Source organism: Aspergillus versicolor (genome assembly GCF_001890125.1).
Source record: "Aspergillus versicolor CBS 583.65 unplaced genomic scaffold ASPVEscaffold_8, whole genome shotgun sequence".
Classification (NCBI taxonomy): Eukaryota; Fungi; Ascomycota; class Eurotiomycetes; order Eurotiales; family Aspergillaceae; genus Aspergillus; species Aspergillus versicolor.
In genome coordinates, this window is record NW_024467531.1 from 183,427 (window position 1) to 206,566 (window position 23,140).

At 49.5% G+C, this 23,140-nt stretch overlaps 10 protein-coding genes across 10 annotated transcripts; 6 read left to right on the forward strand and 4 right to left on the reverse strand.

Moving 5' to 3' along the window:
- Positions 1 to 13: 13 nt before the first annotated feature.
- On the reverse strand, positions 14 to 933 carry pre5 (proteasome core particle subunit alpha 6; the record flags this gene model as incomplete). Its single annotated transcript, XM_040810427.1, has 3 exons — positions 14 to 646; positions 724 to 835; positions 896 to 933. The coding sequence occupies 3 exons, from the start codon at positions 931 to 933 to the stop codon at positions 14 to 16; spliced, it is 783 nt and encodes a 260-aa protein (XP_040670406.1).
- A 243-nt stretch (positions 934 to 1,176) lies between these two features.
- Positions 1,177 to 2,238, forward strand: ASPVEDRAFT_44174 (Vps55 family protein). Its single transcript, XM_040812996.1, has 3 exons — positions 1,177 to 1,412; positions 1,471 to 1,684; positions 1,812 to 2,238. The coding sequence occupies exons 1-3, from the start codon at positions 1,374 to 1,376 to the stop codon at positions 1,943 to 1,945; spliced, it is 387 nt and encodes a 128-aa protein (XP_040670407.1). The 5' UTR covers positions 1,177 to 1,373; the 3' UTR covers positions 1,946 to 2,238.
- A 181-nt stretch (positions 2,239 to 2,419) lies between these two features.
- Positions 2,420 to 4,041, forward strand: ASPVEDRAFT_44177 (uncharacterized protein). Its single transcript, XM_040812997.1, has 2 exons — positions 2,420 to 2,526; positions 2,581 to 4,041. Exons 1-2 carry the CDS (start codon positions 2,475 to 2,477, stop codon positions 3,951 to 3,953), a joined length of 1,425 nt encoding a protein of 474 aa, XP_040670408.1. The 5' UTR covers positions 2,420 to 2,474; the 3' UTR covers positions 3,954 to 4,041.
- Positions 4,042 to 4,340: 299 nt separating this feature from the next.
- On the forward strand, positions 4,341 to 5,072 carry ASPVEDRAFT_137122 (UPF0220 family protein; the record flags this gene model as incomplete). The annotated part of the gene is made up of 4 exons (XM_040807360.1): positions 4,341 to 4,475; positions 4,506 to 4,766; positions 4,852 to 4,949; positions 5,009 to 5,072. The coding sequence occupies 4 exons, from the start codon at positions 4,341 to 4,343 to the stop codon at positions 5,070 to 5,072; spliced, it is 558 nt and encodes a 185-aa protein (XP_040670409.1).
- A 626-nt stretch (positions 5,073 to 5,698) lies between these two features.
- Positions 5,699 to 6,420, reverse strand: fes1 (Hsp70 nucleotide exchange factor FES1; the record flags this gene model as incomplete). The annotated part of the gene is made up of 2 exons (XM_040807367.1): positions 5,699 to 5,941; positions 6,022 to 6,420. 2 exons carry the CDS (start codon positions 6,418 to 6,420, stop codon positions 5,699 to 5,701), a joined length of 642 nt encoding a protein of 213 aa, XP_040670410.1.
- A 2,374-nt stretch (positions 6,421 to 8,794) lies between these two features.
- On the forward strand, positions 8,795 to 9,844 carry act1 (actin ACT1; the record flags this gene model as incomplete). Its single annotated transcript, XM_040817771.1, has 2 exons — positions 8,795 to 9,562; positions 9,614 to 9,844. The coding sequence occupies 2 exons, from the start codon at positions 8,795 to 8,797 to the stop codon at positions 9,842 to 9,844; spliced, it is 999 nt and encodes a 332-aa protein (XP_040670411.1).
- Positions 9,845 to 11,056: 1,212 nt separating this feature from the next.
- Positions 11,057 to 13,585, reverse strand: ade1 (bifunctional aminoimidazole ribotide synthase/glycinamide ribotide synthase; the record flags this gene model as incomplete). Its single annotated transcript, XM_040807333.1, has 3 exons — positions 11,057 to 12,666; positions 12,717 to 13,244; positions 13,300 to 13,585. 3 exons carry the CDS (start codon positions 13,583 to 13,585, stop codon positions 11,057 to 11,059), a joined length of 2,424 nt encoding a protein of 807 aa, XP_040670412.1.
- A 502-nt stretch (positions 13,586 to 14,087) lies between these two features.
- Positions 14,088 to 16,826, forward strand: ASPVEDRAFT_152990 (Pet127 family protein). Its single transcript, XM_040808333.1, has 4 exons — positions 14,088 to 14,361; positions 14,440 to 14,797; positions 14,860 to 14,923; positions 14,998 to 16,826. Exons 1-4 carry the CDS (start codon positions 14,158 to 14,160, stop codon positions 16,613 to 16,615), a joined length of 2,244 nt encoding a protein of 747 aa, XP_040670413.1. The 5' UTR covers positions 14,088 to 14,157; the 3' UTR covers positions 16,616 to 16,826.
- An 832-nt stretch (positions 16,827 to 17,658) lies between these two features.
- On the reverse strand, positions 17,659 to 21,522 carry ASPVEDRAFT_136690 (uncharacterized protein; the record flags this gene model as incomplete). Its single annotated transcript, XM_040807318.1, has 1 exon — positions 17,659 to 21,522. One exon carries the CDS (start codon positions 21,520 to 21,522, stop codon positions 17,659 to 17,661), a length of 3,864 nt encoding a protein of 1,287 aa, XP_040670414.1.
- A 326-nt stretch (positions 21,523 to 21,848) lies between these two features.
- ASPVEDRAFT_806324 (uncharacterized protein) lies at positions 21,849 to 23,039 on the forward strand. The gene is made up of 2 exons (XM_040816901.1): positions 21,849 to 22,474; positions 22,546 to 23,039. Exons 1-2 carry the CDS (start codon positions 22,175 to 22,177, stop codon positions 22,810 to 22,812), a joined length of 567 nt encoding a protein of 188 aa, XP_040670415.1. The 5' UTR covers positions 21,849 to 22,174; the 3' UTR covers positions 22,813 to 23,039.
- The last annotated feature ends 101 nt before the right edge of the window (positions 23,040 to 23,140 follow it).

The following is a 23,140-nucleotide window of genomic DNA, read 5'->3' on the forward strand; positions in this document are numbered from 1 at the left end:
CGTAAGTTCACATTTATGAATCAACCTCCATCGTCTCAGTCTCCTTGGTCTCGCCCGCTTCCGACCGGTCCAGAGCTTCGAAGAGCGGAAGGAGCTGCTGCCCTTCGTAGAGCTTGAAGTTCTCGGTCTTCCCGGTATCGCTTGCAAGTCCCACCACGCTGATGGATGTGTTGTCCACCGTCAACTCTTTGTCCTGGGAAAGAGTCTCCTTGAGAGCCCGAAGTCCATGGGTGACGAGCTCGTCCCGGGTAGACGCTGTGATCTGGTCTAGATTGCGCTCCAAATAGGTCCGGGCCATCTGAGATCGTGCTCCGATGGCACAGGCGAGCATCTCCTGGGCCATGCCGGAAGGCTGGAACTCGAATAGATGGGGACCAGCTTCGTCCACTCCAGCAACGAGCAGACCAACACCATATGGTCGCTTTCCGTACTGTTGCGTGTTTGTTTGAGCACGGTCTGCAATTTGGTTGACAATGCGATTCACAGGCAGGGGTCGGCCGTACGTCATCCGGGAGCTGAGACACTGCTGCTTCATGTAGTTGGATAGTACACGGGCGTCTGATGCCAGACCGGCGATAGCGACACCCATATGCGAGTCGACCTCGATGATCTTCTTCTGGTATGAGGAAAGTTCTTCGGCGTTTCTCTACAGATACAATTCAATGTTAGTTTCTGTTAAACCCCGTTTATGTGATGGTTAATGTATTTGACGGGATCTCGAACCTTCAGGCCAACCAGCACGGCATGTGTCTTATTGACCAGACCAACCACGACGGAACCCTGCTTCACTGCTTCTTGTGCATACTCTACCTGAAATATCCGACCTTGCGGGGAGCTTCATTAGAACGACAAGTTAGCCCAAGCATCTTCAAAGACTTAAATGGAGAGCTCATACAAGGTGACCGCATCGTTGTCGTAGTTGTTTCTGAACATCTTGAGAGCTTGAGCTGGGCGATACTATGCTCGAAATGCAAATTTATCGGATATGCAATTATCTCCTGGAGTGGGTGGGCCAAGGGACAGGAATTCAAAAGGAAAGTTGATGGGGAGACGAAAACGAGATACCAGGCAGACAGCAACTGACGCAAAACATGGAGGTCCAAAGGAAGCTCCACGAAGGCTGGTGGTGAGCCTGGCCGCCTCAGGCCGCCAAGCCTCAGCTGCCGCCCGAATCCAACCTCCCTCACGTCACCCGCATTCATTCATTGTTCATCTTGCGATAGAGTAGACCGGCTTGGACAATACCGTTGAATTATCCTCAACTTCGTGCGGCTCTAGATTTATGTTCACATGAGCCGTTTCCCACCTACGCAAAGGATTCCTACAACATCTGCCCGCTGCCTAGAGCTTGACGCACCTGCGTCTCCGCAGTCATGACGGCTGGACTGAAAACAATCATCGCGCTCTCCTTTGTACGGATAGTCCTCGTCCTCTTCAAACGTATTGGCTAATCTTTAACTCCCCTTACAGGTTCTCGCCATTGGCTTTCTCCTCGTTATCCTCTCTTCGGCTCTCTGGCACAACTTCCTGCCACTTACTGTTGTTGCGACCTACGTTATTGCGCCGCTCCCAAACTGGATCTGTTCAAGATGCGCAAATCCAGATGACTTTATGGACAGCTCCGGCAATGCGGCCGCTGATTTTGGCCGTTTCTTGACCGGATTCCTAGTCTTAATGGGCATTGGTATGTCAATGCGCCCACCCCAGGTGATTGAGCTTTTGCGGTTATGGAGTGACTCGCTTTTCTTCCAACATATACAACTCGTTTATTTTTTTTTTGTGGAATATAGCTAATATATATGTCCTCACAGCTCTCCCAGCCGTTCTCGCGCACAGCGGTGCGATCCAAGTACCTGCTATGATTATGTCCGTCGTCGGCGGTCTGTTGATTTATGGAACGATCATCAGTTTCTCAATGTTTTTCCGAGAACAAGAAGAATTCTGAGTACAAGATATGTTGCGATGAAAGGATGCAGATCTTATTTCCGGAACATTGAGCTATTATTATTGCGAACCCTCTACAGACCTGTGTCGCATATCGAGAGAATCCCTGTTACTTATCATTTCCAATGTTTCAATGCTTGAATGGATGTTTCTTTCTTCGACGTATGCTGGGAGTTTTTGATGTGGGCTTCGTGCGATATTCTGCCCTTATTGGCTGTCTTTTATTCGGCGATACGATTATTTGATGTATTATAGCCACTTCTGCAAGGTTATAAATAGAGCTTGTAAACCGGATTCAGATGGCCCATTAATTATATGCAGATAAGGACAGCACGGTTATCTAAAAGGCAGTTGTATCCCGGCCCATTATTCATGTCGTAGTTGGTAGTAGGTCGTAGTGAGGGTATCACGTGATCACGCGCTTTCCTATTTGGCTCGCGTCGTGTTAAACATTCAATCACCAACAGCATGAACCCCGGAATATGACGAGCTTATGATATGTATATTGAGAGGTGTGGAGAGTTTTGAAGATGGATATCTGGTCTGGTGCTATTGCGCTAGACGATCAAACTCGACTACAAGGTAGGTTTGCGTCTCGTGCCAGGGCTTTGAAACGGTTGATTAACCAATTCCCAGGCCTACAACTTATCGATCGATCTGCTAGTTGGCAGTCAGATATACTCAAACTCTCTACTCTAGGATTTAAATCCTTCGTTAACCCTGCTCTTATCCCACTTTACGCTCGCGTTGGTCCGAGCCTCGAACTCCATACAAGTGACCCGCAAACTTCCCGATGGCTAAAACACAAATTGCTGGATAATATATGGTTAGAGGATGATGACTTGGACCGTTTGCAGACTATTCAATGCCCGGTTGGATTTCTCGTGAACCTTAATGGCGCGACACGACCAAGAGCCTCAGGGCTAACCACCACCGACCTGCTCGTGTACGGCATTCTGTCAACCGCAACCTCATATGAGCGCCCCCCTACGCCACCTGTATCGTCCTCGCCCGAAACAGAAGAGGCTGTTTCGGGTACCGTTCACCAGAAACTGAAAATATATGCATCGCCAATTTCTGCATCCCTTATTACCAGAGCACAGGCCCTTCCAAATCGTGAGGAGCCCGGAACAATTGGTAGCCATGAACCGTTCGCACAGTTTCTTCCGGATATCAATTCCCCCAGCCCCAAGCGCAAGCGTGTGGCAACGTTATTCGAATCTGTAGCGCAGCATCATAAACGAGTACAACACAAGGGAGGCGAAGCTGTATCGCTGTTGATGGCCCAGAACCTTTCACAACCTTCACAACAGCTCCAGGGTTACAGGGTCAAAGGAGAATCAGAGGAACCTAGCCTTCCAATATTGAGCAAGATTTCTTCCCATCGGTCCAGATCACTCTCGATCAGCTCGAATTTAAATCCTAACAAGGGGTTAGAAACCCGCGCCGACCATTCACGGCCCAGCAGCAGTCGAGGCCATGTGCGCCAACATTCCACCAAGCGAGGGACACCGGCGCCAGGGGCATCAACGGAAGCCCCGTCGCGGAGGGAAAGCGTGCTTTCCCCTGCATTACTATCCTCCGAAGGCAAGGAGGATCCGGAGTTGAAGATCGCAGAGACCATCATCTCCGATAATAAAAACATCATAACTCGTACCATATTGACTTGTATGCGGCTATACGGGTTCAACCGGACCACTCGACCTGCATCCTCTAACAAAAATCTATCCCATAACGATATGGTACCCCCTCAGAACGAAGGGAAGGACTCACATGGTCCCGGCGACAACACGGCTCTGTCTAATTCTAATTCATGCAATGATGAAGATGAATTCAAAGCCATGTACCACGCGACTTATCGTGCGTCGACATTTGCGCTGAGAAAATACCTGAGAGAGCCGGCCATGAGCGAGGACGGCTCAAAATCGGCGCCCCCTGTTCTGGAGAGAGGAAGAGCAATGACGTGTATTGATGGATTTTTGAAGCTATTTTGCGAGGAGGAACATTGAAGCTGGCTGGCCCAAGCTACGAGGCAATGAATTTACGAAGTATATAACCTGTTTGCATTCTGAGGAGTTAGAGCTAAAATTTCATGAACTTTTTTCAATTTTCTTATGAAACCGTAAGCCTATTTCGCAAGGAACCTGCGCTTGGCAAGTGCCATGAGAAGCTCTTGCATTTCTCAGGCTGAATGGTTCAAGGCTGAGGCTGTATACTCCGGAACCGGATTTTCCGAAGTCCGGACACCTGCGGGCATCGTCATCCACCATCCAGCCCCCAGTGGAGGTCAGCGCGAGCTTAAGAACAAGCGACAACCGTGATACCCAACACACGCAGTTTTGTTTGAATTTTCCCGACTAAAATACCTAGATACACGGACGACTACCACTCGAAATATGGATGGCTCAGACAACCGCCTATTCCGCTTCTCGAAGCCTGAATGGCTCAACAACTCAACTGTGCGCAACTCAGGTGTCTACGCAGCAGGCGCATTGGTAAAGTTCCCAATCTATCATTCCATGGCATCCCTCGTAACTCATCACTAATTAACTGTTATATAGTTCTCTCTTGGGTTCTTTTTCTTGATCGATGCCGCGGCGTTCTCGCACAGCTACCGCAACGACTCGGACGTCCACGTCAAGTTCGTCGACTGGATCCCCGGCATTTGCTCCGCGCTGGGCATGCTCGTCATCAACTCGATAGAGAAGTCGCGGCTACAAGCCGATAGCTTCAGTTACAGTGGGAATGGTGTCGCGTGGAAGGCGCGATTTGTGCTCTTCCTGGGATTCGCACTGCTTGCTGGGGGCTTGGCGGGGAGTGTGGTATGTCTTTCAGATGACATCTCTTTTAGACTTCTTAATTCCGAGGTATTATTCGCGGAGAACGGTATACTAACTAATATTTTAGACGGTTATGGTCCTCAAGTACCTTCTCAAAGACTACGAGTTGTCGATTTTATACTTTGGGATCGCGAACGTTATTTCTAATGGGCTGATTATGCTTAGGTAAGGAAACAAGATCTACTGCAAAGGACTGGTCCAGTACATTTGCTAATTCTATATAGTTCGATTGTTCTTTGGGTTTCTCAAAACATTGAAGATGACTACACATATAACCTTGCGCTGTAGAGGCTGATCGGGTTGCTTTGGGCATTGTGTGAGAGTCTGCTCTCTAGCATATTACTTTTGAGATGGTTTTATATGATTCTTGAATGTTACGTTTTATCGTCGTGCGTGTTTTCATGAGTTTCAGCCCGCGAATCAGCTTGTGCTTTTATACTACATGTATATTTATGGGATGGCGTAGACAGTTTTTGTGATGGGTGTTCAGAGTGTTCTTTTTATTGCCTCGATTTATTTATTTAAGTCTCGGTTGTCTTATATCTTTACCGAGCCTAGCTTCCCCACCTATATCGCAGAATATATCACCATATGCGAGATGGCGATGAGTGAGTAACGGCGAAGAGAGGGTATCTGTCCCTGCTATTTACAAATAGCGATCGAGTCTGAATGCGCACGTATGTGCCTTGTTGTAGCGACCCCAGACGACCGCGCCTTCTATCGAGAGTGCCTGTTGCGGATACAAGTTATCTCGACGGAGACTCGAAACACTTCCTCAGGTAACCAAATAGAAGTGACAGGCGAGGCCGCCAAAAGCTGTCTGCCTATCGTATACGCACACGTAATTGAATGCGTAGGTAAAAAGATGGCAAGGCATCAGAATTAAATTTCCGTTTCATGAGAGTGGTGTTCAATTACGACGACGGCCCGGGGTGCGCTCTCAGTTTATCCATGATCGCATCAATGGTGTCCATGTCGCCTGCGTCAACTTTGCCACTGGCATATCCGTCTGGAAGATGCTTGACAAACTCGTTCATGGCTGGTTGATAGTTACGGACGGCAGAAGAGAGAGCATAAACAGCCTTCTTGCGGACGGCCTTGTCAGGGTCTTCTGTGGACAGCGAAACGAGAATTGGCATAGTGTTCATGACAATAAGCTATTTCAACACGTCGTCAGCTTTCGTTCTTTGCACCAAGACTTAAAATAGAATGGGACTGTCGGGGCCGGAATACACACCTTATCCTGTGCCTTTTCGTTATTCTGTACTGCTGTTCCAATGCACCACGCCGCCATGCGTCTCATATCAGGTTCCTTATGCTTCAGAAGCTCAACGAGCGGAGTCCAGAGGCCCAAGGGTTCGAGGTTATTCGCATTGTCGATAGATTCAACAAGCTGTTCAAAGTTGTCGAATGCGACCAATTTGTTTTCCAGATCGACCTCATCCGAATGCAGGGCTTCCATTGCGGCTTTCATCAGATCGGCTTCGGAGGGGCCACCGAAGAGCGCGTTGAGCATCTGCGGGGTGACGTTGGTGCGCGGGGCTTGGGAGCCATCGTTGTTAGAGTCGGGTGATTGTTGGGCATTCGAGGAGTTTTGGATTCCCCATTTGAGGAGGTTGTTCATATTTGGGTCCATAGTGTAGGGTGTGACGGGATACTTTGAATATTTTCTTCTAGGGCAGCAAGGTTTGCGGCAAATGCGAATTAGGAGCTAACGAAGAATAGATCCGAAGTAGATGTTCAATTCAAATAATAAACCGGTCGATACTATACGTCGGAGGTAAAAAAAAAAAGTGCTTGCAAGTTTGGCAAGAAAAAAAGTATTAGGGAAAAGAGAGGTTAGTTAAGGATGAAACCGAAGAACGGTTCTTGTCGGATCCAGACGCTTCACGTTCCAGCGATGAGTTTCCACCTTGTTCTACGCTAATTAGACACCCTAGCAGGCACGGATGGAGCACTGCATGCACGGTGCTGCTGCTGATTTATTGCTTGGTCTTAATTGCTGTGTCAGCGCAATTTCTTTAAACTCAGTATCTGTGCTTTTTATCCAATTTTAGTGGTTTCATATTCAAATCTTCGTTACCCCGCCATGGTCGAGCCCCGCGATGCTGTCATACAGTAAAACTATGCGGCTTAATGTCCGCCAGGCTTGGAATACGAAGTACAGAGCCGGTATATGGCTGCAATACATAACAGGAAAATTCGAATTTGCCTGTCGTAAAACTGATACCTCGACCGTTTTTTGACAATGGCATTGTACAGAGTCCAGGCCGTCTGATCGTGAAAACTAAAAAGGCGGTCAGGTAGACGATCTTCAGTCCAAGATTCGGTGATCATGATTCTAAACAGCGCAGTGTGTAGCGATACGAAGCATTAACAGGAGCAGACTACTTGGCTCCATTAACGAGTCTGGCAGCCCATGCATAAAAGAAGGGACAACCCGACTGTCTTTTCAGGCACACACACCTTCCTGATTAGGGCGAGGGGCAAAGAATCTGGAAGCCTGGATTCTTCTTCAGGCATTGGCATTCAAAGAAAAGCGAGTCGTCATCATGCTTATTGCCGCTTGCTTCTAGCTGTTTGGGATGACGCCGATAATAATAGAACGAATAAGAGGCGGCGATAGAAGGACCCTGTTCTTTGGAAACTGGAAACTGGAACACGCCGGGCTGAACCATCATCGCAGCCTTGAATTTCATGGTCTGCCCCACGAGGATTCATCATCGCCTGGGCCGGAAAGGACACCTCAGCTGCTAGGAAACAATCATTCTGCCTTGAGAGGCAACACCTGTAAGGCGAGCCGTAGTCGTATAAAGCCAATAATGGATTCAGCTGAGGGCGGCGACTGTATTTTTCTTCCAACGCAAGTATCAGACAGCTGTGTGGCGGTGACAGCGACTGGGACTAGACGAGACTAGCCCCCTTTGGCGCCTAATCATAGCAACTTTGGAGCGAACTTGACCAACTCCCCCCATCCAGCCCCCTTTCCGCTCGAACTGGACAGAAAAAACACAGGGAGCACGGTAGCAGCTGCTGACTACTCCGCCTACCGCTACCCTCGCACCTCCACCACCACCACCGACCACCACCAAACTCTCGACTCTCTCCCCTTCTCTCCCTCCACTTTCTCACCCCAACAACAACCACATCCCATTTTCCTTCTTCTTGCCATCATCTCTCCTCCTCCCTTCCTTCCCATCACTCTTCTCGTTTCTTTTTCCTCTTTGTTCCCCGTAGTTCGCTTCTTAATCCATCCCTAGACACCATGGAAGGTAAGGTTTCTGCCACCTCAACGCCTTGCTTCCCTCGCTTGTTCCCTTCCCCCTCCCCTCCACATCCTTCGCCTGTCAACTTTGCGCTAACCTGCCTTTCTTCGGCCGTGTACAGAAGAAGTTGCTGCTCTCGTTATCGACAATGGGTATGTCTTGACTGTGTTTTTGATGGCATCGTAGATGCCATCCCACCCTCCATTGTTGTCCCTAAACACTCGCCTCCGCCCGCCGCTGGTCGCAACGACCTAACCGCCCTGAACATGCTGGCTGGTTATTGGACTCCGGTCGTTCTCAATGATCATCCATGTTGATCAGCTTCAGCTATTCTACCTCTGTAATTCATAATCTGCCTTTGTTTAATATGCTGACTTGGATTGTTTTAGTTCGGGTATGTGCAAGGCCGGTTTTGCCGGTGACGATGCTCCCCGTGCCGTCTTCCGTAAGTCAACCCCTCGATCCCCCTATCTACAATCCTTCGATCCCGCTGGAATTCTCGCCACGCATTTCATCGAGTCTGCTCGATGAAACGGTGTCCACAGTGCTCTTGCGCTACAGTGGGCACATTCAGGGCGGTGAACACTAGTATAGCCAGCAATACACTTCTCAACTAAACAATCAATTCTGGTGCTAACTATTTTGTGAAGCCTCCATTGTCGGTCGTCCCCGTCACCATGGGTAAATTTCCCTCAAATCCCCCCATCTACCCGGCGGTGGCCGCTGACGCTCGAAAACAGTATCATGATTGGTATGGGCCAGAAGGACTCGTACGTCGGTGATGAGGCACAGTCTAAGCGTGGTATCCTCACGCTCAGATACCCCATTGAGCACGGTGTTGTGACGAACTGGGATGACATGGAGAAGATTTGGCACCACACATTCTACAACGAGCTCCGTGTCGCCCCTGAGGAGCACCCGGTTCTCTTGACCGAAGCCCCCATCAACCCCAAGTCCAACCGTGAGAAGATGACCCAGATCGTCTTCGAGACCTTCAACGCCCCCGCCTTCTACGTCTCCATCCAGGCCGTTCTGTCTCTGTACGCCTCCGGTCGTACCACCGGTATCGTCCTCGACTCTGGTGATGGTGTTACCCACGTTGTCCCTATCTACGAGGGTTTCGCCCTTCCCCACGCCATCTCCCGTGTCGACATGGCTGGTCGTGACCTTACGGATTACCTGATGAAGATCTTGGCGGAGCGTGGATACACCTTCTCCACTACCGCTGAGCGTGAAATTGTCCGTGACATCAAGGAGAAGCTCTGCTACGTCGCCCTTGACTTCGAGCAGGAGATTCAAACCGCTTCCCAGAGCTCCACCCTTGAGAAGTCTTATGAACTTCCCGATGGTCAGGTCATCACCATTGGTAACGAGCGTTTCCGTGCTCCTGAGGCTCTCTTCCAGCCTAGCGTGCTTGGTCTGGAAAGCGGCGGTATCCACGTCACCACCTTCAACTCCATCATGAAGTGTGATGTTGACGTCCGTAAGGATCTGTACGGCAACATTGTCATGGTATGTCTTCCTTGACGCTATCCTACTTGGCCGGTACTAACAATTTGATAGTCTGGTGGTACCACCATGTACCCCGGTATCTCCGACCGTATGCAGAAGGAAATCACCGCTCTTGCGCCTTCATCCATGAAGGTCAAGATCATCGCTCCCCCTGAGCGTAAATACTCCGTCTGGATCGGTGGTTCCATCTTGGCTTCCCTGTCCACCTTCCAACAGATGTGGATCTCCAAGCAGGAGTACGACGAGAGCGGTCCTTCGATCGTCCACCGCAAGTGCTTCTAAGGTATGACTGGACGCAGTATTATCCAATGCAACAAGATTCTGAATTCTGATTTATTTGCAGCTCTTGCGTTGTTGTATCTTGTCGTTGTCGCGTATTTCCTGTTGTATTAAAAGAACCAAACGGAGACAAACGGTGGCTTGCGGACCGTCTCTGACTTGCACTAGGAGGAAGAATGCCTGGAGAAGGAACTTTGATTTTTAGTTGTGGTATAGAGATGGTTTGTTTGAGAACGCTTGTCGCTCGGCGCAGAGGGTTAAATTCGAATAGCAGCTTGTGGAGACCGATGGCAAGAAAAGTCATGGATACTGTACATGGATTCTATTGCCAGTGCGGTGAAAGCTTCCTCTCATATAGTTTCAATCCTTGTTTGAATCTGCTATTTTTTTCATATTCGGACTGCTGTCTTTCCTTATGTGGTTTCACCTTCGAACACATCTGCTGAAAATTTGAGTTCCTGTGCAGTTGATGAGCCTTTCGCCGCTGTTGTCCTTGTTTGTTCTTCTATTCTCTCGTCAGACCCGTTTGCTCTCTTGCAACCCTTGAACTTGTCGACATTCTCTCCCCCCAGCGCGTTACCAACAGCGAACTCGATATCAGTATAGTACGGAACAAGTAGTCTAACTAAAATATATCCTAGTACAAAGCACCGTGTTCAAGTTGTAATAACAAGGAAGAATATGGAACGCTAGGGGCATTGAGATGAAGTAAAAGGCATATTGTTTTGCAGGTACACAGAGCGCACCACAACTCGAGTCTCTCAACTCAATTCATTCAAAGAACGTGAATTCAATGTTATCAGAGCATTATGTTTTCTGGAATATAAACAAACTAGGACTAACCGTTAATTGAAGCGCCCACCTACTACCCTAACAGCACTCGTTGGTTTGATTCAGGCCAAGGCCTTCATTGCTATAAGTGATAAAAAGATAAGAAGACATCGATAGATAGGGAATAAGTAAATATATGAATATTGTCATGTAATCTATCATACCGTATTAAATAGCTTTTATCTGTCTGGCACTCCGGAGATCGGAAACCCGCCAAGGGATCTATAATATAAAGTCAACTATAAGTAGTATTTGAGTGATATCGCGTGTAATGTCATGAACGTAAATCTCAAACATAAGCCATTCTTTTCTCTTTTCGAATATCCCAATATATGCACAGTACCAGAAACCCCCCGCCGGCAGTCAATCAAAGCAGTCTTCCATTTATGCGTCCCACGTCTCAAGTCCCGAAACGATACAATCCTCTTCGCCTTCAGCCTTGGCCTTGAGTACACCGACCTGGTAGACGGTTTCGCCTTCCTTCTCGAGGAGGTCCTTCACAGCAGCCTCAGAACCCTTCTCGACGACAATAACCATGCCAACACCACAGTTGAAGGCGCGTGTCATCTCGTGCGCTGAGACATTACCATTCTTCTTGAGCCATGAGAAGACAGGGGGAAGCTGCCATGTCTTGGCGTCAATGTGTGCGGTGAGGGTCTTGGGTAGCATGCGGGGTACGTTGTCGACGAGACCACCGCCGGTGATATGGGCGAGACCCTTGATGGCGGTTGGAGATGAGGTAGCGAGGGCTTTAAGAAGGGGCTTGACGTAGATTCGGGTTGGGGTTAGGAGGGCACGGCCGAGGGTGAGGGGTTCATTGGAGGAAGGCATGGTGAAGGGGGCCGCGTCGTTGTAGTTGAGGCCAGAGCGCTCGACGATCTTGCGGACGAGAGAGTATCCGTTAGAGTGGGGGCCAGAGGATGCTAAGGCGAGGAGGACGTCGCCATCTTTCATGGCTGACGTATCTGGGAGGATAGTGCGGGCGTTAGGGCCAGAAGTATTGATGGCACCGACGGCAGCACCGACGGCGTCGTAGCTGTCGTCAATGAAAAGGCCGGGCATTTCGGCGGTTTCGCCGCCAATCAAGGCACAACCGGCTTGCGTACAACCCTCTGCAACACCAGTGACGAAGGCGGCGGCCGTGTTCACGTCTAGCTTGCCGCAGGAGTAACAGTCGAGGAAAAAGAGTGGCTCTGCTCCCTGGACGACAAGGTCGTTGACGTTCATAGCGACTAGGTCAACACCGACGGTGTCGTGTACACCTGCTGCGTGAGCAATCTTGAGCTTCGTTCCGACACCGTCGATAGCCCCAATGAGAGTTGGAGACTCGGGGTGGTAGGCGGAGTTGGCTGCAGCGAGGGAGAAGAGGCCACCAAAGCCTCCAATGACAGCGTCGGTTCCAGGACGCTTGGTCTTTGCGACGTTGCTCTTGATCTTGTTGACAAGGTCATTTCCAGCATCAATGGAGACCCCGGCCGAGGCATAGGTGAGCGACTGTTGTACCTCACGTTGCCGGAAAGCACGGTGAGCAATATCCTTGCGGTAGAAAACATCTTCAAAGTGAATCGTCTCGATACCCGCATAGCTGTTCTTCAGAGCCTCTTCAAGGCTAGCTCCTGTAGCGGTGGATGCGATAACTCGTCCACCTGCAGTCTGCAGTTCATCTCCAGCAAGGTTGGTTCCGGCGTGGAAGATTAGGGTACCCTCCGGAGTTGGATCTAAAGTGATCTTTTTACCCTTAGCATATGCACCGGGGTACCCGCCCGCAACAGCGATGACAGTGGTGGAGAAGTCGGGCTTGACCTTGATGGAGACGCCATCAAGCCAATGCTCCGTGCAGGCCACCATGATTTCTGCCAGATCCGTGTCATCACTCAAGAGGGGGAGAAGAGTCTGGGTCTCCGGGTCTCCACCACGAACGTTGTATTCGAGAACCTTGGGGCCGTTGTTGGTCATCATGAGGCCGGTAAATAGGATGCCAACAAATGGGAACCCTAGACGTTTTTAGCATAGACAGTTATAGGAATGGCCGTTGGGCACGTACCTTCTCTCCGCATTCCATCAATAGATGGTTGTACAATCGTGCGGTCAATCTCTTCAAGAACCTGCTTCGAAGAGATTGGTGTGGGAGCGTAACAGCCCATGCCTCCCGTGTTGGGGCCCTGATCTCCGTCGTAGATACGCTTGTGGTCCTGAGCTGCGGGGAGGGACTTGATGCTGTAGCCATCACTGAAGGTCAAAACACTGAGTTCGTCACCCTCAAGGTATTCTTCAATAACAACCTCATTTCCCGCATCGCCAAACTGGTGGTCGACCATCATTTCGCGCAGCGCTTGGTGGGCCTCCTCCTTTGTTGTCGGAATGATCACACCTTTTCCCCCAGCCAATCCATCGGCCTTGATGACAACGGTGTGCGACACACTATCGAGATATTGGCGAGCCTTTTCATAATCTGTGAAGTTCCCGTAGGCAGCGGTGGGGATGTTCTGGCGTTTCATGAAATCCTTCGAGAAGGCTTTGGAGCCCTCCATGCGCGCTGCCGCCTTTGACGGACCGAAGCACCTAATGCCGACTTCATACCGAATTAGTAATAGGTCCAGTGAAATAAAAAGCGCAGGGGTACCAACCGGCCTGGAAATATCCCTGAATCCCATCTACGAGGGGTGCCTCAGGACCTGGGACCACGAGATTGACTTGGTTCTTTTGAGCGAAAGCCACAAGTCCCGGGTAGTCATTCCCCTTGACATTGGCATTCTCGATCTTGCTGTGGGCACCTGCAGCAGTACCTCCATTTCCTGGAGCGACAAAGACAATGTCGACTCGCGGAGACTGGCTCAGTTTCCAGGCTAAAGCATGCTCACGTCCACCATTACCAACGATGAGGACGCGCAGACGTTCCTGTTCCTGTGCCATGGTGGGGGTAACGTTCGCGAGAAAAATCTGTTATTTAGAAATATGATATTAGATTCAGTTCTCACACATGATTCAGAGAGAGCGCAAAATTGGCAATTGGCAACGCTGGAGGGGCACTTTTCATGCATGCCCCTCCATCAATGTGCAGCAGCACTAGAACTGATAAATTTCGACCAATGCCAAAATATCCAAGTAACTCACCTCGAGAGAAGTCTAACAGGAGACGAGCCGCCAGACAGCAGAGATAACCGTTGTAAAGACAAAAGCCAACTTGACTCTGTCGAATAACTTTTTTTCTGATTTGCGGCACGGCGGGGCTTTTTACTTTTTGCTCCGAAGTACCCCCGGACTCGGAGGCCTCAATTACGGTACGGCAGCCCCGTACGGCCGGGTATCGTATGGTACAGCGGTAATTACTTCAGCAAAGGCGGTGAGCGGGCGTTGAGCAGCAGAAAAAAAAATATGGGAGACTCGCGTGTTTGCGCCTGAGTACTTCAACTACCTTTCTCGCCGGCACATGGAGATTTCCTTTCAATTGACTTTGTGAGGCCTTCTACGTGTACTCGGATCGGATGTTTCGGTCATCGTTACGGTCTGTGTCAGACCCTCTTCGTGATCATGTCTGTTTTTCCTGTCTAGCAACCCGCCTGGAAGGCCAGGTTCAGGCTCGCGCCTTTCGCAGCACTCGTTTGTCGCGCGCAGAAGCTGGCAACGAAGGCTCAGAGGTCAAGCCCGATGAATCACCTGCTGGAGGTGCTCGACCGCCACTGCACAAGGTTCGTGATTAATCTGAACATCCCCGTTCGCGGACCAGTCAGCAAAAGTATTTCGATACTAACCCTCCTTGCGATCAGAAACCGAAAACGCGGCCGGCATTGCGAGAAGCAAAATCAACGACATGGAGCCCTCGAACAGACAATGCAGCGAAGGACAAACCTAAACACTTGCGAAACTCCGTTGTACACAAAATCCGGGCGATTCGTTCTGATCATGACCGAGTCAAGGCCAGGGAATCGGGTAGCAAACCTCTAGTCAAGAAAAAGGGTGTTGAAAACAACTTGAAGAACATTATTCATAAAATTCAGAAACCCCGGGATTCACAGCCTGTCGACCAGAAATATAGTGTATTCCCGCAAATTCCTGGAATATTTACGTCTTCGGCAGCAGGCCGACGACGTGACAAACTGTATTTGGCACGGCAAAATTTCAAAGGTACGAGCAATATACAGCCTCCCTCCTTGATTCCAAAAAGTACATAACTGATAAGTGTAAAGAGCTTGAAGTGCCAACGCAACCGGTACCAAATTTGGCCTATGGCCTACAGAGAGTTCTTTTCAAGTTAGCCTCATTCTCACCTTGGGTTCTTATATCCGCATCAAATAAGCTAACAAATCCGTGTGCGTTTTGTTTAGTCCTGGAGTCTATCACCTTCGTGATCCTCGGTCTCGTGTCTTCAACTTCGATCCATATTTGGGTTCCATCATGCCTGTTACCGAATTCGATTTCGCAGCCTTGAAGGACTATATCACGTCATCCAAAGACGAAATATTGCGAAACGAGGCGATAAAAAGTAACAAGAAATATATAGGATCGTCTTCAAGCATGACAAGCGTTTTGTCGCACTTCCATTACCTGCTGTCAGCGTGGCGCCCTATCAATACGGATGCACTCTCTCGAGGATTCGATGACGATGCAAAGAATTTCACTCGTATAATGCGTGCCCCCGCTGCCATGATTTTGCGATACAAGGATGGTGTCTATGCGATAGATGCCGATAAGGAATTCGATTCGGCCAACATCCTCATGAATTTGGGTAAATCGATGGAGAAGCTTCTCACCTTACCGAAAGATGAATTTGAACGTTACCGGAGATCCCACCAGAATAAGATCACACCTGAGGAAGAGGCGTCTTTGCCGGAATCCTACCACTATTCAACCATGGGAGATTTCTTGATGAGGTCTCAACTCGATGCCCATGACCCACGCCTTCCTGGTACCGGAATGTTTGATCTGAAGACACGCGCAGTCATATCCATTAGAATGGATGCGCGCAACTTTGAGGCTGGCCTAGGGTATCAGATCAAATCGCGCTTTGGCAAGTACGAGTCGTATGAGCGCGAGTATTTTGATATGATTCGCGCGGCCTTCCTCAAGTATTCACTTCAGGTCCGTATTGGGCGCATGGACGGGATTTTTGTGGCGTTCCACAATATTGAACGAATTTTCGGCTTCCAGTACATAAGCTTGTCGGAAATGGATCAAGCGATACATGGTCAACCGGACACGGCGTTGGGTGACGGTGAATTCCGTCTAAGCCTTCAGCTCTGGAATAAAGTACTCAACAGGGCTACTGAAAAATACCCTGGAAAGTCTCTTCGGTTCCACTTTGAGACTAGAGACACCTCGACGCCATTCATGTACATCTTCTACGAACCCGTCACCGACGAAGAAATCGAAGCCATTCAAACCAGGAACAAGGCTGAAATCGACGCCTACCAGCAACGGATCCTAAAATACGTCCCCGATGCCGATGGCCAAGATCCTGCTCAGGAAGATCAAGAGCCCGAAGTTGCCGCCACTGAAGATGAAGCCACTGTAGACACCCAAGAGCCTGAAATTGCTGCCGCTAAGGATGAAACTATTGAGGACATCCCGCCCAAGTCAGAAGACCCAGTCAACACAGAAGCCTCTTCGAAATCCGATGACCGCGAGATTTCCGGCATGGTACTAATGGCACTGAACCGTGTGAATGGCCGCCCTGTTGGCCGTCCCTACGATATCACTGAAAATGACAGCTGGAGCGTCGAATACGAATTAACTGATTTGGAGGGTCCAAAAGTTAGAAGTTTCTACAATGCCTGCCAGCACCGTCGTAAGACCCTTCTTGAAGGGAAGGACGACTTTTCGGGCGAGACGGCGTACCTCAAGAAACTGAGGCGACTTGCATATGAGGGCCGAAAACTCCGCAAAACGCAGGATAAACATGACAAGAAGAATGGGGTCACTGTTTTGGATGGTGTGGAGCATTGATGAATGATGTCTTACTATATCGGATAGATGTTTTCTTCCTCTCTGAGGTCTGTATTATACTTGAACTTTTGGTTGGTTTATATATTGTACTCTTGTAATATAATTCTGAGCGTTGAGTTTTTAAAACCTCAGTCACCCAAAACAACAGCGTTTGGGGTATTTTGTGTACTTGTTGAGTTTACCTTACCCTCTGAATATTCATAACCATAGCGACCACGTCGACTCCGCACATTAAGCAAATATGCGTACGTTGGACCAATATCGCCAGTTACTACTAGAGCAAAACCACAAATGACCAAAGGCAAGTCAACAATTGACAGTATATATACAAAATCCCTGCCTATTATATGTACACCCAACCCGCAAGTATCGACAGTAGTGGTATGTAGGTAACAACTATGCTGAAAATAAAACCAGTCAATTTACACGAATTTCGCCGTTCCACAGAATATGACAGACAGCATGCGTGGCTTGGGCTAGAAGTAGCGTTCCTCCCAAGACCGGGTAAATCTATATCATTAACGATTAAGTCATGTTGAGAAATGCGCAAAGGGACAAAGAGTATCCTGCCGGGCCTCTCTAATGACTGTCGGATATGTTCAAGATGGAGCTTGTATAACGACAGTCGATTTGTGCGTCAAGCACGCCAGACACAAATCAAAACAGACAAGTATGTTTGTCTTTTGACATCTAGATGGACGGATGGAGTGGTAGAAAAAGGAAAGAAAAGAGAATGATGAACGAGCTGGGTACGATGCCGGTTGTCGTAAGATAGACAGGAAAAGTGAGGGTATCGAGCGTATAAAGAGTATGAGGACTTCTGTAGGCCTGCTCATTTATAGTAGGAACAAAGGAACTCGAGCGAGTGGTAGCGTCAAACAAAGTTTCAGGGCGTGGTATAATAACGAGCAGTCTTGAGTAACGATGATGGTGTTCAAATGGTTGATCATTTAGGTTCATATATCTTGAGATGCCCACGGTCGAGTCCGAAGTTTCAGAAACTTGGGGTGTATGGAGGACCTCTTGATTTAAATATGGGTGACCTAACGGAAGTCGCCGAGATCAAAGTGAGGTGGAGACCAATCTAAAGTTGGTGGTCTATCTCCAGATACACACACTGTCCCAGATTTCATGGTATCCATCTTCTTCCGCTCTCTCGACGAGAGGAAACCTCTCAGTGTTGAGGATGCGGATCCATATGCGCTCTTTGCGCTTGCACCTGTGCCGGTACTCGTGGAAACAGTGCTTGAGGTACGAGTGCTGCGGATACTGCTAGACTTGCTCACAACTGATGGGAGCATCGGAACTGGAAGAGCAGAACGGGCCGACACACTTGAAGCAGCATAGTCCGATGGCAGAGCCTGAGAAGGGTGACTGGAATAGGACGATAGATACGGTGATTTCTGTAGCTCGTCGTCCAGGTTATTCTCAGTATCAAGGCTTTGGAATATCTCCAGATGCGGGCTCTTATCCGCCCCGCTGGTCTGTGATGGTGTTTGCGACGTGGTCGATTGGATTTCATCCGTAGTTAGCGCCACATCAAGCTTGAGTTGCTCCAGCATGGTCCCAAGGCTCGCAGCAGTTGCAGGGCGTCCATCACTAGCGGCATCATCGCTAGTGATGCCAATTTCTTCATCACTTATACCGTTGACTAGGTTGAAGTTCCTGAAAAGGTATCGGCGCAGACGCGAGACTTCTGCGTCCCATTTTGAACTCAACGACTGAAGGATGGCCTCCACTTGGTCATCCATGGGTGGCCTAGAGTCAACAGCCGAAAGTGAGCTTGCAGTAGCACGGATATGACCATAAGAATGCGAGTGTTTGGCCAATTTACTACTGACAGAGATATTCTTGACATTGATCGCAGCGTGCAATGATCGACGTAGAGAACTCGTCGTTGGATGTTGAGAAGCACTTAATTCCCTTTTCACATTTGCAATCTCTCGGCGTACTTTGTCGAGCGACCTGGCTCTATCGCGGTCCATGCATGATAGGCTCATCAAAGATCGGTTTTTTTGAAGCCCATTAACCAGAACCGTGAAGGACTGGAGGTTGATGTCATTGTTCTCACAATGGACCTCGTGTAGGCTGGTATTGTTTTCCAACACGGAAGCTAGGGTGGTTGCGCCTTGTAATCCGAGTTTCTGGTGTTCAATCCTCAGCACCTTCAGCGAGTTGTTCTTTTTCAAACCAGTCAAAGCCAGGTTGAGGCCGATTCCGAAGCGTGCCATATCCAACGGGGCGCTATCACCACTGATATCCAGGTCCTCCAGGGTATCGTTTTCTTCAAACATCAGCTGTAGCGACTTGCATGTCTCTGGCCCGGCATCGTACGGAAGCGATGCCTTCGAAATATCAAGATATCTCAGAGTGTGATTCTTGCGTAGAGCCTCAGCCAAATCCTGAAATTGTTGCTCTTTCTTGAAATCGACCATCCTCATCGATAAATGAGACGGGGTTTTATTTTGAGCAATGGCATCGCAAAGGTAAGGAATCCCAAGGTCTAGCCGGTTGTCATTAACGTGGAGATGGACATCACGGCCATGCGAGACTGCCGCCAACGAGTGCATGAAAATGGCTACATCCTGCCCAGTGAGTCCGCATTGATCGAGCCGGATAACCTGTAGACATTCGGAACGATCACTCGCTAGGTAGGTGGCGATGGCATCAACGGTCTCTCTGTTGACAGGAGTTTGGCTAAGACAGAGTTCTTCAAGCCGCCAATTAAACAAATTTTCAGCTGTGATAAGCGGCTCAGGACCCGAAGTCCTTGAGATGCGCGATAAATCAAGCTTCTTGAGTTGGCTGAAATAACCAAGGTACTGCTGTAGCATATCGGGCTTTATGCGGCCTTGTACACCAGAGATATTCAAGGCCTCGAGACTCGAGACCTGGGCGACAGTAGTGGAAAGAAGAAGATCAATATCATGGACAGATAGACCGCAATTTCCCACCTCTAGCGCTCGGAAATGACTTCCCCGCTGGGAAGCTGCGTCGACGAGGTAATCAAGATCGGAATCGCCCAGTTTTATGCCGTTCAGAATGACCCAATCAACATTGGTGAGTTCTCGCCGACAAATAGGGAATATGGCCTCGGGAATCCCGCAGCCTGGGTCATGACTGTCACTGTCAGACTTGGGAGTTCTGCTGAGAGTATATGAAAAGTCTAAGCGGCGGAGCCACTTGCTTTTCAAACTCAGTGCCCGGATTTCCTGTGACAGGACAGACAAGTTCTCCTGTCCTGGAACGTGAATCTGAGCATCTGCCCTGGTCAACAGCGCGTCCCTGTCGTTCCCATAAATATCCCGCAGGCTTTGGATTGCATCCAGGCTGACCCCACTGAAAGAAACCGAGCGAAACGACTCATTATATCTCAATGTTCGCGTGAGCGCGATAAGCTCCAAGGCGGTATACTTACTCCGGAGAGGCGAAGCTGGCCGTAATAACTTGAAGCAGGGCGCATCGTCGCATTGTGTATCAATAGTATATCGAATGTTGGAGGTGTCAATGTCATAACTAGCGCAGTAGGCGACCAAAGTTCGATCGAAGCAACCGTAATCCTCGTCGAGGCAGACTGGCGGGAAGTTGTTCTCGTTATTGAGATCACGGGGTACAATAAAATCATACGGTTGTTTGAGCCAGAGTGGGCGCAAAAATTCGGTCTGTTGCCTGATCCAATAGGCGATTTCAAGCGAGTGAACAGACGCTAAGAATATCGAGCAGGGCTTTTGGAGAGGAACCCGAAAGGTCAAATGCAGACTATCGTCACCCCACTCCATCGACAGGCAGGTCAGGTTCATGAGGCCAAAAGATGTTGCGGTGTCGAGATCGGTTAGAGACGTCGTAGAGCTGCGCGTAGAGAACTTGTGCAGTGCAACCAAATGGAGCTTGTGCAATCCGAGGGCAAGATAGCATCCGGTGGGTGACAGCTTGGTGAGCTCGTCCGACGACGCCCGCGTCGGGGACTTGGTGGATGCCATCTGAATGACTCGAAACATGCGAAAGTTCTCAGGATCATAATCGCGTTCGTGTTCTAGCATCCTGACAACGCAGTCCAATGCCCTTGGGTCAAATGGCATTGGGGCGGTGCCGCGAGTCATTTCAGCAGCGGATCGAATTCCCACCATCCAGAGGTTAAGCTCCTGAAGGTCCGGGGTCTGCATTTGGATAAAAGTGGTCTTTTGGGTTCGTTCGTCCATATATGCCACTTCTACCGAAGACGATGGCTTTCCATCATCAAGCATGTAGACTGCAACAATGCTGTTCAGCGGAATGCCTGTGGATGCATCACCCATGGCGCCGAGCTGCGGATCTTGCAGGGAGCTGATAGAGGCGATTGATTGTCGGCTGGAGGATGCTCGAGCCATTGACGGAGGGATGGAGGGGAACATCTCCAGCGCTTTGTTCAGGTTTTTGAACCGAACGAGATGTGTGTCGGTTAGAACAAGGTACTGGCTCTTCTTCCTCCACACTCCTCCAGTTATCTGAACTTCGCCATGGTGTAAGAGAATCGATCCAACCCCATGCCCATCGTCACCGTCAACAGAATACCGAGACGGGTCATCATCCTCTAGTGAATGGAGCGACCGAAGCGAGCCGAAAACTGAATTCCGTCGCTTTTGGAGTGGTCTTTGACGGCTCCGGGGGGTAGCGTCCAGGGCAGGTGATGAGGCCACTCTGACTGGGGCTGCGGTTCCAGGACCGCGGTGACCGGTGGGAGCTTCGACTGGACTGGGGTTCCGGCCCCCAAAGAATCCTGAATTACGCCGCTGCTTCTTCTTCAACACATTTGGATCGTGAGTCGTAGAACGATCGAGCGGGATCGGACCAGGATTGGAAGTCGTGGACAGCGGGCCAAACGCACCCAGACTCTTTCTTCGCTCTCTCTTTCCCAAACTTTGCGCCATCACGGGGGAGAAGCACGGAAGCTAGAGAAAGAGGAGAGGCAAAGGGTGGTCGAGTGGGTTAGGAGCGGGAGGAGGCAATTGTGAGGGCGGAGCAATTGTCACATCGAGGCCGCGTGTTGTCGCACTCACTAACGGAGGGAAAGAAGAAAAAGAAAGTCAGCTGTCACCGGACGATAAGCAGCAGATATTGAATGGACATGATGCAAGACAAGCTAAGGGGATAGGAATTAGAAAGGTGGAGAAGGGAAGAGACAAAGCAAATCGGGGTGCGAGGAAGGAGAACCTTGGGAAGAGGGGGAGGAGGAGAAGTGGAACATACAGCAGACTTCACGAAGCCATGAATCACCGACCAGGCGAGGCTTTCGACTGTCGCTATAAGTAGAAACCAAAAGGAGAGGCTTGAGAAGCGTTGGACTAAACGAAGCAGAGTCGAAAAGACCGAACGGTGTGGTGTCTTCAGAAGTCAGTTAAGAATCTGAGACAGCGGCCCAATTAAAAACAGAGCTAGCGGCTGCTGCAAGAGAGAAAAATATAGTAAACTTTATAATACAAGAAAAGGAGCGACTTGAAAGTGAGGTTGCACTGCAAGAGCAAACAGTGGTAGCAGTGAATCTGAGGTTGGATATGCACCGGATGAGGCAACTGAGAAAAGATGAAAACAGCAGAGGCGCCAGGGCTTGGAGAGAGAACGAAGGAGAACAGAGAAACCCCAGGAATCAAACAGGAAGAACCAAACGGCGAGGAAAAGAAAGCGATTGTGATTTGTGATTTGTGTTTCCCGAATCCGTGGTTTAGAGAAGTTCCTGACCCAAGATCCCCCGATCGGATGATGATGTCAATCGCGTTGACCGAAACTTGGGGACGTGAAGAGCGGAAATTAGGACCTGCAACGAGGGCTGGCAATTGCAATTCGACGGGGAACGAGAGGGCTCTTGAATCTCAAGAGAATTATGTAAAATCCCCGGATCAGGGAACATCCTCAGATCTGTTGAAACTTGAAGCTCAGAAAATGGAGCAATGCAGTGTGCATCCCCGAATGCGGATACGAGGCCGTCCACTTCATCCACACAGCGTTTGATGCCGACCCACGACTTTGACCGACCTGGAGTTGGCTTCAATAACGCCACGCTTTCTCTGCTGATCATCCTGTTGACGGCACCGATTGACATTCATCCTCGACAGTGCACGGAATCCATTGCTACACAATTAAGCAGTATCTACGTCAGCGGTTCTCCTGATCGCTGTCAGGTAGTGATAGCCACATTCCAAGACCAACTTATAGCTCCTTAAGCTCCTTATCGCCCAAGACAGAGTGTGAGACTGGTCTGATTCGCCCCGTCGTTCTGGAAGTCGACCTTTCGCCATTTAGACTCTCGCCCGCCCTGAACACCATTACCGCTAGCTAATGCGTAAGTAGGCTCAGAGGCTGAGCATAGCTCCACCCTTGAGCTGCCTGAATCGCCTCATTCCCTGGAGCAACTGCGACTGAGACACACTTGAACCAATACTCGTCTGAAAGACGCGCGTCTGAGAGGAAGCATATGCAGAGTTGCCCGCTCCATCCCTTGTTCTTCACGCTGGGTGATATGACAGCAGGGTTTCTTTTATATTCTCTGCA

Coding starts and splice junctions, on each gene's coding strand:
- ASPVEDRAFT_44174 (XM_040812996.1), top strand. CDS start 1,374: ATGACGGCTGGACTGAAAACAATCATCGCGCTCTCCTTT. Junction 1,413..1,470: donor CAATCATCGCGCTCTCCTTT/GTACGGATAGTC, acceptor CTCCCCTTACAG/GTTCTCGCCATTGGCTTTCT. Junction 1,685..1,811: donor CCTAGTCTTAATGGGCATTG/GTATGTCAATGC, acceptor ATGTCCTCACAG/CTCTCCCAGCCGTTCTCGCG.
- ASPVEDRAFT_44177 (XM_040812997.1), top strand. CDS start 2,475: ATGGATATCTGGTCTGGTGCTATTGCGCTAGACGATCAAACTCGACTA. Junction 2,527..2,580: donor CGATCAAACTCGACTACAAG/GTAGGTTTGCGT, acceptor ACCAATTCCCAG/GCCTACAACTTATCGATCGA.
- ASPVEDRAFT_152990 (XM_040808333.1), top strand. CDS start 14,158: ATGTTTCGGTCATCGTTACGGTCTGTGTCAGACCCTCTTCGTGATCAT. Junction 14,362..14,439: donor CTCGACCGCCACTGCACAAG/GTTCGTGATTAA, acceptor CCTTGCGATCAG/AAACCGAAAACGCGGCCGGC. Junction 14,924..14,997: donor CTACAGAGAGTTCTTTTCAA/GTTAGCCTCATT, acceptor CGTTTTGTTTAG/TCCTGGAGTCTATCACCTTC.
- ASPVEDRAFT_806324 (XM_040816901.1), top strand. CDS start 22,175: ATGAAAACAGCAGAGGCGCCAGGGCTTGGAGAGAGAACGAAGGAGAAC. Junction 22,475..22,545: donor TTGAATCTCAAGAGAATTAT/GTAAAATCCCCG, acceptor GGAGCAATGCAG/TGTGCATCCCCGAATGCGGA.